This window comes from Hippocampus comes, unplaced genomic scaffold (genome assembly GCF_001891065.2).
Source record: "Hippocampus comes isolate QL1 unplaced genomic scaffold, H_comes_QL1_v1.1 scaffold123, whole genome shotgun sequence".
NCBI classification, from domain to species: domain Eukaryota; kingdom Metazoa; phylum Chordata; class Actinopteri; order Syngnathiformes; family Syngnathidae; genus Hippocampus; species Hippocampus comes.
This window is the reverse complement of record NW_017804997.1, coordinates 1,035,196-1,052,564: the sequence shown is the minus strand read 5'-3', so window position 1 is coordinate 1,052,564 and position 17,369 is coordinate 1,035,196. Positions and strand designations below refer to the sequence as shown.

The 17,369-nt window shown below is 41.6% G+C and overlaps 1 protein-coding gene across 3 annotated transcripts; it reads right to left on the bottom strand.

The window, feature by feature from the left end:
* Positions 1 to 5,648: 5,648 nt before the first annotated feature.
* Positions 5,649 to 16,234, bottom strand: bnip3lb (BCL2 interacting protein 3 like b). 3 transcript variants are annotated; one of them, XM_019894190.1, is made up of 6 exons: positions 15,935 to 16,234; positions 12,692 to 12,923; positions 10,096 to 10,261; positions 9,799 to 9,902; positions 7,971 to 8,120; positions 5,649 to 7,148 (listed from the first exon to the last, which is right to left on the bottom strand). In XM_019894190.1, exons 1-6 carry the CDS (start codon positions 15,987 to 15,989, stop codon positions 7,100 to 7,102), a joined length of 756 nt encoding a protein of 251 aa, XP_019749749.1. In that variant the 5' UTR covers positions 15,990 to 16,234; the 3' UTR covers positions 5,649 to 7,099. The 3 variants fall into 3 exon arrangements, with proteins under 3 accessions (XP_019749749.1, XP_019749769.1, XP_019749759.1); XM_019894210.1 differs by having other exon boundaries at positions 10,183 to 10,261; positions 15,935 to 16,232; XM_019894200.1 differs by lacking the exon at positions 15,935 to 16,234 and adding an exon at positions 15,600 to 15,697.
* Positions 16,235 to 17,369: the final 1,135 nt, after the last annotated feature.

Sequence of the window (17,369 nt, the reverse complement as noted above, 5' to 3'; positions counted from 1 at the left end):
TAGATATGCATTTTTAGCAGTTTTCTCTGAGTACCTCAGGCCAGGGCTCGCGGACATCTAGGGTTCAGGGAAGCCCAGTTTGAGAACCACTGCATTGCAGTCTTGTCTAAAATATATTTCTACCTTTTGGAATTTAAAACCTTCAATATAGAGGTCCCACCCGCTGTTTGATGTTGTGGTTTCCGTTTCCTTCTTAACACAGATACGATAAATTTGTGCAAAGTTCTAAAGTGCACATGCCAATGACCGGGCCAGATTTAAAATGTTTTTTCTCCTTTTCTGATCAAAGTTGTCAAAAATTTGCCAAATTGCGTTGCGTGTGGGTGAGTATGTTTAATTCCTTCATATTGAATGCCCTATTGTTTGGCAAAAAAAAATCCTGTCCTGGTCCCAGTGTAACCTTGGCTGCAGCTTCACCCAAACAAATCCTGACTCGCATTAAAAACAGACAAAACATGGACTGCAGAAGTGACTGTGGAATACATTTCAGCACGTCAACACAGTTTCCATAACAACGTGATAGGCACCGAATGGTTCAGTTGCCACTCTACTATCTCTCCAAAGGGCTGGGAGGGCACCCATGTGTGTTTGTGCACGTGGGTGGGTGGTGTTCAGAACAAGAAGAGAAAGTGTGAAGGTCTTGCAGTGGGTTGGGAAATGTGACAATAATGGTGGACACGACAATGCTTTGAACACAAACACAGATCTGCGTGAAGCACATAAAAGGAAGCTGAGAGCAGAGACGCAAGGGTGTGTAGAATAATTAGTGAGGAAAATTGGCAGCATGGCTGATAAACAGTTGGACAGGGCGGAAGGGTAGGAAGGGCTTGGTCCTGGCATACATGAACAGACGTACAACAAGTCGTGAGAGCAGCGGATCCTCTAGGCGCTTTTTAAATGTTTTTATTTATTTATTTTTTTATATGGGACCTGTTGGGCTACATTTACACTGCAGTTCATCACACTGAAAAAACAAGTGTGCTGTTTTGTTGAAGGGGGGGAAGGAATCCAAACATACAAAACATTATAACCAAACAGTCAGCTAATGGCAATCAATGGCTTTCAAGGATACGCTGTTTCTGTGTCTGCTTTAGTATAGGCCGCATTAATAATGGCTGCCTTTGACTGACCTCTGCCACGTGTTTGTTTTCCACATTATTTTGTGGTCTGGAGTTAGCCACATGGAACATGCCGATTGCCCTCTTTTGCAGATTCAGAAGGGAACAGTCAGTCATAAAGTGCCAGATTCAAGTGATAAATTGTGGCAAAATGTGCGGATGTACCTAATAGTAATGGCAGGCCACTATATCACTGGTTTGAGCCATAGACATTTCCCATCTCAAGTGCTCTATCAATAGAGTTGATTCATTGAAGATTTTAGAATATTTGAGTGATTCCATATGCTGTCATTCTACTGAACCAAATTACTAGAATAGGTTGCCAGCATATATAGTCTGTGTTTATATAGTGCTGTCAAGTGATTTAAATAAAGCGTACAATTTTCCAAAACAAATCACAATGAATCAAATTTTTCTACTGGTGAGTGCATGACGAACATTGACCTCAAATTTGCATTCTGAATCCGGCGCGTTGATAAACAGTCTCAGCATTTTATGACAGTGTCTGACACATACCCATTCTACTATTGGTACAGCATGTAAACTAGAACTGACGAGGAGAGGAAGCAGGGATTTTCATGCTGCCGGTAGAGGGGGAGAGGGATGTGAGTGAAAACAACATTCTCATTAGATTTTGTAATGAATCCGTATTGTGTTTGAATGTGTTGTGTAATTGTGTTGCGGCTCGGTGAAGATGAGATGCTGCATCGCAAGGGGTTTTCCTCGGACCGAAGAAATAAAAAGATTCTCCTCACCAAAGCAAGGGACATGACTGGCCACCACCCACGGTAACCCATGGTGACACCAACAGATGCAGTGGGTGGAGTTATGGGTATTGCTGTGTTGGGATTGGTCAAGAACAAGTGTGCTGACAATGGAGGAGGAGACAGCATGTGCGTGATACCTATAAATCAATCAGGCACGGGATTAGCTAATTGAAACAGCTCTGCAACATTGCTACATGCATTAGGACTGGGTCGACTCATACTGCAATGCGTGTATCATATTAAATTTTATTCAAAGCGACCATCTATGACAATGAGCCAAAATAACTGAGACAATCCGGCATGACGGAATTTATCATTCAGTTCCCCATACAGCATTGCGTATTTTTTGTCTAAAGTATACGTTTTGTGAAAAAGATTGAACTGTAAAGCACTTTTTTTTTTAGTTTTTATAAATTTAAGGTGTGGTATAAGTTAGTTATTATAATAACCTCTGGTGAGGAGTAACAGGCAGCATTGCGGAATATTCACCACTGGATAGCAATGCTCATGAGAGTTAATGAGAAAGGCATATTTTTCAAGGGAGGGCTTGGGTGGTAACTGAACAGTCAAGGCATGTGTTGAGAAGAAAATGTGAGCAATATGGAGTCACACAACGAACAGAGGGCATGTTCAATGCAAGGCTGACGTTAAACAAGGTCATTTATGGGCTGGTTGGGAGGTCAAAACAGTCCCTGCACAGTCAGTCAACAAGTTATGAAACATTGGACGTAGGTCTCAACTTATGCCGAAGCAGGCATGCACAAAGCTGTGGATTTGAATGGGGTCCAAAGCAACAGTTGTGGACTCTGACAGCTGCCAAAGGGTGACACACTTTGCTGAACACAAGAGGAGTGCGCAAACACAAGATCTCACTATAAGTTTTAAAGTGGTCCTTAACGAGCAGTGCAATCAATGTTCCAAATATCCACTCTCTGCTGACACTTGTTTTCACGTCAGATTCCATCGATTTTTCAGTCCATTAAAATTCATTTTCTGATTGGTAATATGTTTTGTAATGCAAACACGTCACTTCCTGCAAGTTGTCAACTAGAGTTCGATTAAAAATAGGTTTTCACTCCTCATTGAGTGCTTCCAAACCTACTGGAAGTTTTAACACTGGCATGACCAGGCATCGTGGGTTTAGTTACTATTGCCACCGCTAGTTTTAGCAGAAGCGACGTTTTAGTAGCCGACCAGCATGCCACACCACTAAGACACTGTATAATTTCCATTACACAACACAGGACACTTAATGGCGAGTGATGTTTTGGTTTTCGAGGAAGAGGACTTTCACTCACACACGCACGCACGCACGCAAACACGCATACACGCGCACACGTATGTATATATCAAGTTCAAGTCAACTTTATTGTCAAATGTGCTCTATGTGCAACAAACAGCACAGATGAAATTTCTTTCCTCTCAACCATAGGAGAGAGAGGAGCCGCTGCGGGTGCCCGCGCCGCCATCAATAGAACAGTTCACTAAAATGACAAAATAATACAACATATAAGACACAGACAGTCGTGCAATCTTAACCACCTTTTCTGCATACACTTTGTTGTTTGAAGCAGTTCTAGATGAAAGAGGAGAATCAAAGTGTCCTTTCACCAGTGGATCAGAGACGTCATACTGAAAATGTGCACACGTCTGCTACAAGCTAAGTTTGAAAGCAAACAAGAAGCTGTAGCTTCCATTGATGAAAAAGAGATTGGCTCACATCTCCTGTCTCATGTAAATCCGCTTCAATTCCAAGCCGCGACTCCCAGTTCCACATACGCATCTGCACTGACGCTCCTTTCTTCTCATCGTCGGCTCCACAAGTCATCCATCCATCCAGCCGCAGACTGTCCAACAGCACCGACATTTCCGCTGAACAAAACGGGCTGTGAAAAATGCTGCCCATTACAGGTGCAAAAACACAAGCACCGACAGTCAAATGGCGCCGACATTCCTCCCAATCAAAATCAGTGCGGGTACACGTGTGCTGCCGAGAAGGCGCAACCACCAAGCTCAGATTCTTCTCTTTTGACGAATGGCATAGCCAAAAAATGCTGAAAACAATCCACATGAGGTCCACACGACGTATCAACAACACCATGTGACAAACAAGACACAAAAACAACAAAAAAAGCAAGTCTCTTGAAGAGCACTTGCCGACGGCTGCCGACTCGGGCACCATCTTGGAAATATATATCGTCTCAGGGATTTGAGAGAGCCTCTGCCATGTGGATTAAGACACACCTAACTCAACATGTCAATTAGTTATGACACGCCCGCTTGGCCATCACTGGCTGTAAATGATCATATTACTGTATATTGCTTGTACAGTCAGTGCTGCGGGAAATTTAGTTCAATCAGTAGTCAACGTGCGACTGTCGTGATAGTACGTCGTGTGATTTAAAAAAGTGTTTTGATACATGTTAACTATGTCGAGCAAAAAAAAAAAAAAACCCTAAAGTGGTCGGACGAATATGTACCACATGGATTCACATGCATCACGGATGGGGCTCAGCATCCTATCTGCATGATTTGTCATGCCAAGTTGAGCAACTCTAGTCTAGCACCGGCAAAACTGAAGGAACACATTTTTATTTATCAGTAATGAATGGTTCGGTGAACGTGCATATGAATTGATTGGGTTCGGTACCTCTAACAAGGGTAAGAACCACTGAGATCTCTCTCCCTCTAATAGATATATAAATCTATAGACACACACACACACGCACACACTTTATCCTCACAAGGGTCGCTGGGCCTGCTGGAGCCTATCCCAGCTGTCTTCGTGAACTAGGTGGGGGACACCCTGAGGAGGGCAGAGAGAGCGAGAGATATCTCTTTCTTCATGTAACCTCACCTCAGTAGGACAACAGCTTTAGAGACAAGAAAAGTGGGCCATGTTGTGCTTGTTGGATTCAATAATGCGTTGACCTTACATGAAATGTGACAACGCGGGGACAATCTATGAATGGCATTTATCATCAAGTTATAGATATGCGTTATTTGGACAGTAAAAAACAACGACCGTACGAAACAATGAGTGAGGTGTCTATAACGCACTGTCCACAAAGGCTTGCCGTGTCGGGCAGCCAACAGCTCAATTCCTTCATCGCAATTCTTAGGTGTCGTAGGTGCATGCAAATAACTCCTCACCTTTTACCTGCGCTGGTTCTCGAATGTACCACGACTCCCGGGGTTCTTCCCGTTACTGCTGGGGGTTGAAGTCACATTTGTGGAACGAACAATTCTTGACAATGCTCTCTGCGAAATGTTTACTGAAGCAACACAGTTCAAAATGATCAATCGCATAGCGCTTGGGAGTCCTTGCTTGACTCTTTGCCGATTGACCTTGCAATCCACTTGTCACGTATTTCTTGATCCTTTGGAAAGCTGAAGAGACGTTTGGCACTCCCTTCACCATTAGTGCTACCAACTGCCACGCAATGAAGGAACCACTGTTTCAGTGCTAAAGCATGTGGAGAGCAACCGAATACGAAGAGCACAAAACGCATGCCGCAGTAGCCACTAAATTGTTTTTCTTCTGGGATGTCACAGGTCTGGAAATACCCGAAGAGGAGAGGACACAAGATTCAAACAGCAGACGACACATTCTGAATCGTATTTAGGGATTAAAGTGCTGACTACCAATGATCTAATCACTTTTTAATGACAGTTATGCATTGCAAAGGGCTTCTACAGATTTGAAGAAATACTTTTCAATCTTTGGTTTCTGACCATTAAATAAATCATGCAACCCCAAATGTGGAATTTTCATTCAGGTTATCTTTAATGACCAAATGTTTATCATCTGTTGAATGGAATCGAAGGGCGAAAAAAAAAAAAAAAAAAAAAAGCAAATGTATTACAATAATTACGGTCAGGCCATCTCGGTGTGAGAGTGCTCTCTGGTTTCCTTCTCACATCAGGGCCAGTCAATGCAAAGGCTTTTAGTTTGGAACATGTCCAAGGCGACTCATGCGCTGTGCATTCATTCACAATCATATTAATTAAAAAAAAAACAAACAAAAAAACAAAAACAACAACAATTTAAAATACGGTGATAGCTCAATCAAAATCACCACTCTGCTAACTAGATGGGCGGGGGGGTGATCACAATCAACCTTGTGGGACATTGTTGGGAAAAGTACGAAAGAAATAACGGGATTACTTTTACTCCTCATCTGTGCCTTCAAAGAAAGTCATCCAAGAGCTCTTTAAATGCAAACATCTTGTCAACATTGCATTTAGATGATGGGTCAAAGTTCAGTCCTGGGCAAGACCGAAGTCTACTCCCACACAAGCTTCGATAGCAGATCAAGTTTTGTGCTGTTGTTGAACAATGTCAGTCATGTGTCTGCAATCACATGCCAAGTAGGACCTTGAGTGAACTAATTCATAGTTGCTGCCGTGTGGATTAGACACATGGCTCAAAAACTGAGCAAGTACCCCAATTTAGGAAGGCTTTGGTGCTATTCCCCCCCGCCCCCATTTGCTTTTTGAAACAACAGATAAAAGACCATAGGTCCTTAAAAAAAGCTTCTATGAATAAAAGAAAACTATCAAGTTTGATTTTCCAAGAAATACCAAAACTAAATGGTCAAAACTTAACTCTGATCTACATTTCTCACTATCGATTTTGAGAGCAAATCTTTTCAAGTAACTTAAAATGGACACTAAAGACTAAAACAACATCGTATCGCTGTGTCCCATTCAGGACCCCTCTAGCTCTTACGATATGTTCAACTGAAAGAACATTGACATGCGGTCTGAACCTTGTTGGACCCCACAACACTGTTGCCTAAGACACCAACCTTGAAATACTGTCAGCACACATGTAGCTTGCATACACTTGCTCATACCCAGTTTTCCATTTGCTGCCTTTTCTGAAAGAATGCCACCCATTTTGACATCTAAAACAAGCCAATGAATAAAGCATTTCCGCCCCCTGAAAAGCTTTTACAAATGAGATCTAAGGGGGGGGGGGGGGGGGGGGGGTCATCTTGTGTCAGGAAAGGCAGTCAAGAAAAAGAGAGGGCAGGGCAGGGCTGAGGACACCAATGCATTTCTCCTGAGAACATGTCATATCTCAGTGAGGAAGGGGGGAGAGAGGGTGATGTTGGCAAGAAGGGGAGAAGAAGGAGAAACGCTTCACATGACATCAACACTTTTTCTGGCTCCAGGCTACTTCTCAGGCACTTTTCTTCAGGTTCAGCTTCAGAAAGAGCTGGTGGGGGGCGTGGTCAACCTCTTCCCAATATACACTCTGTTGAGAAGATGACCAGATGCAGGTCACATGTCAAAATACAGCCAAGGAATGAAACGATGGTTAAAATGATGGAATCTAAGCAAGAGAGCTGAAACGTGACTCGGCAGCACCCCCTTCTGGAGACAATCGGGACTTTGGAAAACATACCCAAGGAGTGAAAAAAAGAGACCACAAGAGGCGCCCATGATGGTTGGCCCCTTCATTAATTAAAAAAAAAAACCCAAAACAAACAAAAAAAAAAAAACATTTATTTGGGGGTGGATTATATACCTCTACAAAAATGGACTCCTGCATATTCACAGGATGGCACCAACAGATGCACTTTGCGGTAGAATATTTGGGGTGGGGTCAACTCATTTTTTTTGTGGAAAATACATGTTGGAGCTTATCAGCGTTTCTGAAGAAGCTTTTGTCGTCGTCCTCGCCCCCCCCCCCCAACAAAAAAAATATTTTTCCTAATGCGTTTCAATGGCGGTCAATTATACACGAATTTTCAGTATTTGCAGGATTTTGGGTTGTAATATCATCATTCACCACTAGATGGCAGACATTGCTTGGATGTGCTTGAACCAAGTCTTATACTGCCCTATACTTCAATGTGAGTAGGCCTTTTAATTGCCAGATTTTTAATGACTATCAGGTTAGAACTTGAATTAGGGAGTGCAATAATTTGTAACGTGCAATAATTTTAAAATGTACCATTAAAAGAGAGCTAAATATAACTCACCTCACTAACAAAATTGATCAGAGCTTTTTCCACACTCAACACAAGAATACAAGAATTGATGAATCCACAGGTATCATCTTGGTGTTTCTTACCCAAGTCCAAGGGCGAGGATGTGTGAAATCAACAGGGAAGGGATGAAGACTTTGAGGAACTCGGCAGAGAAGAAGCCTCCTTTTTTCATGGCACCAGTCTTCCTCATGCTGAGCGTCACAGAGCGGCGAGGGTGACAAAAATGAAACTCCCTGGAGGGAGGAAAAAAAAAAGAAGTCAAGTTACAACACAGCACATGGCTGACTCAGGGCATTTGTTTTGAAATTAGAGGTGTCAATTTATCACGTTAATTGCGAACAATTCATTACAGTCATATTTAGCGTGTTAAGTTTTTTTAATCGCGCTAATCTAAATTTTAATGTCTAACTTTATTGTTTCTGTACGTTGCCTTTTCATAATATCCCTTTGCATGTGTTGGCTTCCTGTGTTCGAGTAGTTGAGGGTGGGGAAACAACTGTCAGTCACAGCCTGAAGCGGACATTGATTGGCTGTCATTATGTTTAGGCTTGTTTAGTATAATCTGATTGGCTCCCATTGGAGTTGGGCGGGCTAAGTAAGGAGCGGTGAGGAGAGGAGAGGTGAAAATGGAGGAGCATGTGAGAGTTCTCGGCACAATGAATGGAAAATTTACTTTTCAAAAACGACCTGACGGCACTATTGATAAAAGTAGAGTGTTGTGCCTAATTTGTAAAGAGTTTGCTGACCACCGAAGCAGCTCAAGTTTAGCCTCTCACATTCATGAAAAGCACCCAGTCACGAGTGCATCCACAGCTAATGTTAGCACCGAAAGCGTTAGCAATATAGCGAGCTAAAGCAAAGCTCTTCGCCAAACTAAACTCGAGGAGAACACCCCGCGTACGAGGCATCAAGTCAGCATAGTTGCAGTGTCCTCAGTAGCCTACCAGAATTGGTTGATGTTTATTTCAGCACTTTATGTTCTCATGATGAACAGTGTTATTTCTGAAGTGCTAACATACAGCACTATGATTTAAGGGTCTCTTATTTATTTTTTATTATCCGAAGCAAGTTCAGTGTTGAGTACTTGTATTGGTCAGAAAAATGTTCTTTCTGTTTTTGATATGTTAACCTAAGCACTTTTTATGGACCTGATGTTCTATTTTTATTTTTATTTTGTAATTATTTGGAGATTTACAAAAACAAACAAAACGGTGATATTCACGCTGGTGGTCGAAACTAAAGGTTGCAAGTAGGACTTGGGACTAGTCTCAACTACAGCAGCAAGTGAATGGCTGGGACTGCACTGCATCTGTTCATGTCTGTTTACAAACAATGAAGACTTTATAATGCCACTTTTTTTTGTCTTTTGATCTGCCTCAATAATGTAATGAATTAAAAATGAAAATAGGGGTTTTCTCAGCACTTTTTAGATGAGATTAAAATATAGATTAATTAGATCAATTAATTACAGATCATAATTAATTAATCTCACATTTGTTTTAATCGCTTGACAGCACTTTTTGAAATGACAATTCTTTGTCCTCTATGTCTGCATGATACTGCATCCTTGTGGCCAAGGCCACACATCAGAAGGTGTGGAGCTGCATCGGATGAAAGGCATTTCCATTCATTTCAATGAGGACAGATGATTTGTGGTGCAAGTGCTTTGAGTTAAGAGCAGGGTCACAGAATCAATTCAAGTCATATGTAAAGGCATAATTGTTCTGAGTTGAAATCTGGGAGTCACAGTCTCATATATAAAAATGTCAAGCAGCAGGTTTATTTTAGTATCGTGCTGTCACACCAACTTTATTGCCACTTTCTCAGTAAAAACAAGCAGCCAGCCATGTGTGTGCGTACGTGTGTGTGTGTGTGTGTGGCTAGGGAAATGTTTACACAGTTAAGACTTACTTAGGAGGAATGTTTTCCGGTCGACTAGACCAGTCAGCAACCCAATCTGCGTCCTTCATGAGGATGTCCATGTCCCTCTCCTTGTCCAAGACATCCTCTTCGGTCTATAGACACAAACGTTAGGTTATCATCTAGAAACCCCACAATCATAATATGCTGGTGATTACGGGAAAAAAAAACACTGAAGCTATCAGCTTGCTGCATTTGCAAACCCTTGTAAAAAAGGTCAATACTTTTCATGTCATGTTTTTGAAAAGTTTTCAAAAACATGACTATATGAACCGTAACTATAGTTACAGTTCTCGTGAAGACCACAGTCTGAAGTTCTGGAGGAGGGGTTGCCATGACAACCTCAATCCCCCGAGGCCCCACTTCAGTTCTCACTTGACTGTCTCGTCTGCTGGTCACGTCCACATCGAAGATGATCTGCCCTTCATCTTGTGGAGTTTGGGGCCGTGGAGGACTGAGGGGGCAGAACAACAAATGAACAAACTTCATTCAGAGTATGATCCCTACGGGTCGGCCACAAAATCGTGTATGATGAGAAATTCCACAGTCTAAACATTGAAAATATTTAGTTGGCTTATGTAGATGCTTAAAAATGAGAAATCTATTCTATATGGCAGTTTTAAATGCAGAACAACATCAATGTAAATATGCCGAGTCCTATCTCGATTAAAAAGCACTAACAAAAGACTGAATTAAAGGATTAGAAAACGTAATATTAAGGTAGGGAGAAATACCCTTGTTTCATTGTTTAACTAGCCCGGGGGTCGGCAACCCGCGGCTCAAGAGCCACATGTGGCTCTTAACGCCGCCCTAGTGGCTCCTTGGAGCTTTTTCAAAAAATGTTTGAAAATGGAAAAAGATGGGGGAGGGATAAATATTCTATGTTTTAATATGGTTTCTGTAAGAGGACAAACATGATACAAACATTCTTAACATTTTCCAATGCTGTAAAAATGTGTAGAATAAATATTACATTTCAATATTTCTGTCAACAAGGATTTGCGTCATAGCCTACGACAGTGTTTTTCAAACTTTTTTGAGCCAAGGCACATTTCTTTCATTGAAAAAAATCTCGCGGCACACCACTAGCTGAAAATGTACCCCCGCCCCCATTTTAACAATTAACGTGTTATATTGTTACTATAACCGTTTTTAACATTGAAGAATGACGTTATAACAGCTTGAATTGGAATCAAATGAACACAAAGAAAACAGTATTTTATCATCTTTCATATTTATTGTTTCACCGTCGTCCTGCATTCATGCGTCACAAATTCGCTTGTCTCTCGTCGAAACACAAGGCAATTGGCTAGCTGTTGCTGCTCCCTAGCGGTATGGGAGGGTACTACACGATTACTTTCTGGGCCATAGACCGCACAGCCATACAAATTGAATACAGTATTTTACCGCGGCACACCTGACAATGTCTCGCGGCACACGGGTTGAGAAACACTGGCCTACGACACACGTTTCTCTTAGCAGGGCAGGATGTCAGTCAGGTGGCTTTTGTAAAAAAACAGCGTGTCATGTCCAATTCACCGAGGGTACTGGCAAAGAATGGGAATCTGGAGGGCCGAGAGAAGTATTTTTAAACGGTACACGTGAGCTACAATAGTTAACACGCTGCAAAAGTGCGTCCCATCCCTCGTTTATCTTAGCGGCCATTATGGCTCTTGCTCATGATGGCATGCATGTGTACGTGTGTGCATATGCGCACGTGTGCAGTAACGGGTCGATCGCGAGAGGTTGGTTGATCGAAAAGTAGATCTTTGGTCAAAAAAGGTTGGGCAGCCCTGCTCTCCAGATGCGCTAAAGGGAAAAAAAATAACATTTAATCATGAAGCATTTGTAGCCAACTTAGTCGTTTTCATAGCAGGATAATTTAGCTAATATTGATACATAAAGCATGTGTTGCCTTCATTATAAGTCTGACATCAGGCTTTTAATTTTTTGCAGATCCAGGAATATTTGTTTTTTGTTTTTTTGGTCCAATATGGCTGGCTCTTTCAACAATTTGGGTTGCCGACCCCTGAACTAGTCTTATTAACTGACAAGTTAGCAATGACACATCCCAGTATTTTTTAAATTATTTTCTAAATTCTAATAAAACAAGAAATCTTTGCAGCATTGCTAATGGAAAAATGTGTTTGTGATAAATCTGACAGCCACCCAGGGCAGGCAAGTGGTCTGGCATGTGACAAACATCACATAGTGCAAACAGTGCACAACCTAGCCAACCAGGGGTAACCGTGGCAACGAGAGAGCGACCTTTCAGGTTCCTCACCGATTTTATTCCTAAGGCAGTGAGGACAACAACAGATCTGGGATGTACCGCGTATGTGCAATGCTGCTCGAACAATTATTCGACTTCTTCCCAGTCTACTCGGCGCAAGAACAATGATGCATTCATGTCACGTTCCTAAAGGCAATTTGGTTTGTGGCTCTTTTCTTATTCCGTGTATTCCGATTAAATAAAATGACTTCATTATTTTAAGTCAAACCTTATCGATGGATAAGGGAGTGCACGCAGGGGTCACATACAAGATATGATCTTCCAGTAACTACGCTCGAGTTAAATAATCACAGGCTTGGCTTACCCGATTGCCTCGGACTCTATTCAGGTCTAAAAAGGCTAAAAGTCAAAAATAATTTTGGACAAGAGCCAACCACTACGGTGAAATCCCGGAATGCTATGAACCCGGAAGCTCGGGGCTTTCCGTGAACTTTGCCAAAGACAGTTCTTGAGCTTTCACCTCCTGTGTGTTCCCTATTAGGGAGAGAAGGGACTAACGTGGTGATTTCAACCGGACAAACTAAAGCTCAAAAACATACTTTGTTGAACAGGTGAAAAGTAATTTCTACTGAAGGTGAAAGGCTAGCCCACCTGTCACAGGAGGAATTACTACGGCTGGATTCGTGCTGGGCATCCAGTAAGATCTTCTCCATGTCACCGTTGTGGATGGAGGATGAGGATGGGACGTGCTCCAGTGCCCCCACCATGGCCTCCTCTTCCTCCACCTGAGGAAGGGGCAACAGGCCTGAAACAGGGCTAACTGCGGAAGATGACTGGCTTGAGCCTGCAGCGCCTCTGTTCATCTCCAATTCCACCCAGGACCCTGTGGGGAGAAACACTCATATGATGAGTGGGCCTTCGAAGCACACACTATGTACCTGTATACATAATATCATGTTTTGGTGCAACCATTGATGCCATTACTATAACCTACTACTGTATTTTATAACTTACTCTATGTTCACTATCTGGATCACATTCTGTGTGTGTGGGGGAGCGATTGTTAACTGATTGCATCTGCTCAATTCAACGGTGACATATAAACAGGCGTTCAGAACATTGTTAAAAAATAAACAACATTCCATTGGCTGCTTGTTTTCCCATCAAGAAAATTCTGTGAAATGGCTGCCCGAGAGGAGGTTACCCAAATAACAGTTATGACCTCAGATCTGCCTGTAGAAAGATGTCTTGACATTTTTCAGAAAGGCAATAACGCAAATGCTTGTCATATTACGTTTGTAGTTCCAGATGATGGCAAACCCGGTTGCTTTGTTTCTGGAGTATTTTCAATCCCGCTCCTTACTTTCGTGTGATTTGCATGGGCAGGGAAAATGTCACGGCATTAATAACAGTCATTAAATCAAAACACGCTTTACATTTGGTGTGGTACAAATACCACAAGTGGCAAGCAAAAGAATTACTGCAAGGTAGAGACTTCAGTTATGTTTAACTTTTAAATTCAATACACTGGCATTTAATCTTTAACAACTATTTGATTGGATACAGTTTTATTGAAATAATAATAATAATAAATGTCAGAGGCAACACAATTTAACTTAATCATCAATTCAGTAACGTTTTTAATTGTAATTATTTATTCAAGCAAAGAAAATAATGTTACACTGGCTGGAAATATTAAATGTACTTTTTAGGAATTACACCACCGAGTCGTTTTTGACTAAAAATAGTCCTGCTGCAGTACTGCAATTTAATGTTGGCCATTGTGGTGGCCATTCAAGAGTCATAGGCATTTTTTTTAGGTACTACTTGTTGGAAAAGTGCTGTAAGCATATTCATTATCTCCTACTCAAATACAACTATTTACTGTAACCCCATAATGCTGTTTACATGGCTGTGTCTTATGTCAAGCACTGCTTAACATTGAATTATGGCAGTACAAGTAAACATGGACAGCGTTACGGGAGGGGATTACACTTCTGCTTCTCCTAATTTGACCTCACAAGCTGGCAGGATCCAAAAAAAGAATCTGAGTAGCACTTTCACCCAAAGACAAACAAGTGGATGTGTCAATCAAATGTTGATGAGGAAAGCACTATTTCCTGCTGTGTGATGACAGTGCAGTAAATGCCTTCCTGTGGCTTCTTGTGGACCTTCCATGTGATCTATGAATTTTCTGTTGATGTGAGTTTTGCATGTGCAGGCGAGAGTGACTGCACACTTAAGTTGTATTACAAATATAGATGACGGGCAGGCTGGCCGTCATCTATATATCTATGTATCTATATCTATATATAAAACAATAAATGCGGTAAATGAAACGATTTTTCCTCTATCACCAAGATAAAAAAAAATTCTCACCATAGACAAGGAATACCTCCCACAGAGGTCCTATGATCTTACAACAGTAAAATAAACAGTGTGCTCCCCTTGCCAGTTGCAAAGGCAGTCCAGTTCAGTTACACCCACTGACCCAATACGTCAGCCATCCCTCCCCCTCAAACTGAGCATTCGCTCTCACCCTGTGGATTACATAGTCGACTATGAGCGAAGCTGCTGTTGACAGAGCATTGTCTCTGCTCTGTGGTGTGTGATTTGAAGCCACGTTGCCATGGTGCCAACATTTGCGAACATTCTGGCTTCAGACCTGCTATCAGCTGTCAAGTTGATTAGGAGAATGGACACAAAGTGACTTTTTTGATGTACCGAAGTTGGGGATCAGACACAGCAGAGATGTGATGGAGGACGTTTGCCTGGAAGAGCATATGCTACAGACAAATATGCTTATGACCTGGTGTGAGTGCTCCAGGAAAGTCCAAAAATAGCCTACTGGCTGAGCTAACGCATATACGCACTGTTGCCCTAGCTTGCTGATGGTATCTGTGGGGCATGTCTTTCCAGCTTTGTCTTGAACAGTGACTGTCCAGTATGTCTCAATTTTTCATGGTTGAAGTGACACACGGGAGCTTTCAACGCTGTACCAAACTCATGGCCGTAAAAACTGGAAGACTTAAGGGAACTTCTACAATATTATGACACAAATATGATTAAGAGTTTTGAGCACCAAAAAAGAAAACGTCCCAAGCGGATGAGAGAAGCCCATTACATCTGGCTATTTTAAGATCAATAAAATACAGTCCATTACAAGCACGAAGGTGGGTTGAAATATTTGAACCCGGTGCCCATTTTCTGACGTCTGCCACTGGCCCTTGTCAGTCTAGCTGTAAATAGCATGCCCCGTCATGCCGCTCCATAGTGATGAGAAACAAACCACAATGTTATTGCTTTGTTCGCAGATGAGCGTTTTAATAAACATGTCTTGTATGTTTACTTGGGAATAACAAGCTGATTTCAACTTGGTTTGCTTAGCTAACGTAAACCACGACGTAAAGTGAAAACGTTTGCTGTATTTGATAAATATAAATAGCTTTAATGGGGCCGGATAAAATATGTTAACAAATAAAAAACAATAATTCAGAGAGCAGAAACATCACTACATTTGTCACGAGAAAGATCTGAACCCCCTGCCCCAAATTTTTACCAGTTGTTGGCATTTTCGATCACGGCTTGTTGACAAAACTCAATCCCACCTCCATAACACCGCGGGACTTACTGACTGGCTCACATGCCTGTCAGTCAAAAGGATCGAAACAGCCATTGGTTCGGACGCTGTCAAACAACGGAACATGGCGCTCTTCACTCCGCCTCCTTTACATGTAGCTTCGCGACGTCAAAAACAGATTCCAACATGCACAACTATTTTAAAGAAATGTAAATTGCATTTCACATCAAGTAATATACATCCCCACAATCCAATTGTTGCTGCATTTAGCGAAATTACTGAAAAAAAAGCCTCAAATGGAGCAAACAACTCACCATTGAGCCCAGAGTCTCCGTTGTTGTCTGTAGCAGTGTAACTAGCGTCGGACATCGTTGAGCCAGGCAACAACCAGTGTGGGTTGTATAAAAAGCTCGTCAGTGGAAAATGCGTGCGACTTTTCCCTCATACATTCAGACAAGTGACAACACAAGTGTATCGCCTCGCCGTCAGATGCTTTTGTTCGTGAGAAGCTATCGAAGCTTCGACTGGACTGCGACTTGTTTTTATGGTTACTGCTGAGGCGGTAGCCGCCGCGGGGCTCGCAGATCCTCCCGGAGCTGACTGATGACGTAGCTCAAGGAAGACGGTGTAATTATATAACCTTTTAAAAATACATACCGAAATTAAACTAATTGCAGGCCTCGAGCCTTCGTTACTAAAAAATCTTTAATAAATATTTTTTTTTTGTGGTTTGGTGCAAAACGGCGCCCATAATAAACGTGCGTATGATCACGTACACAAACAGGGGCTGCATAAACCTGGTTTCAACATAGATGATTCCAGCGATAAGTTTATTTTCTGAAGCGGCTCCCATAAAAGAGGAAACAGACAACGTTACATCTGGTACATTTACATCAAGTGTCGTATATTTAGCGTTCACTAATAGTTTTCATAGAGCTCGTGAAATAATTGTTCAATTACATTTACATTTAGTGTGTTTATGTAAATATCAGTTTATGAGCATGAAGGATTTTTTTTTTAATCATTCCACCCCTGCGTTCGAATTTAACAGCGGCACCATCTCACCCTTAAACCCCTACCCATCAGGTGCCTCATACAAGCAATCAAAAGAATGCAAAAAGTAGTTCCTTTATTCCGCTCACTGTCATAGATTTAAATTGTTGTCGCACATAGACAGAGGCATCAAATAGTCTGACTGGTCCACGTTTGTACGGTGTGAGGACAACACGCATCAGTTCTCTTGCAGCTCATTGCACCAACACATTTAAAGTGGCAGTAATGCTTGTACTGTATTTGAATTAACAGGATGCAATGAAATGCCTCAAATAAAAATCCTCAGTTTTAAACATTTGCCAAACAAACACATTCACGTAATTTACTCTGAGCACGTCCAGTGTCATGGCAAACAATTCCCTTATAAAGCAACGCACCATGAGGGAAGACATCACTTGAGATTATCTCAAAGTAAAAATTCTAAAATGTCATATTTAAAATTATTAGAACAGAGGACGGAATAATTGCAGAGATAGGTGAATTTTTAAATATAAATAGACAACCATTGTTATGTTTAAATCCACTCTCAGGCTGCTATTGTTCAACACAGGAAAAACCAAATTTGATTGTTATTATTATTTTGGAACATATTGGCCCTCCAAAACAGTGACCTAGACAGTAACTCAACCCAATAAGACCGGAGCATTGCCTTTGTCCACAATCTTTTGAGCATTCTTGTGTTTGTGTGTGTGTGTG

Excerpts from the sequence above, each read along its gene's own strand:
- bnip3lb (XM_019894190.1), bottom strand. The coding sequence starts at position 15,989 with ATGTCCGACGCTAGTTACACTGCTACAGACAACAACGGAGACTCTGGG. Across the intron at positions 9,903-10,095 it reads CTGTGGTCTTCACGAGAACT|ACCGAAGAGGATGTCTTGGA; the intron begins GTAACTATAGTT and ends TTGTGTCTATAG. Across the intron at positions 7,149-7,970 it reads ATCCTCGCCCTTGGACTTGG|AGTGTATATTGGGAAGAGGT; the intron begins GTAAGAAACACC and ends TCTTCTCAACAG.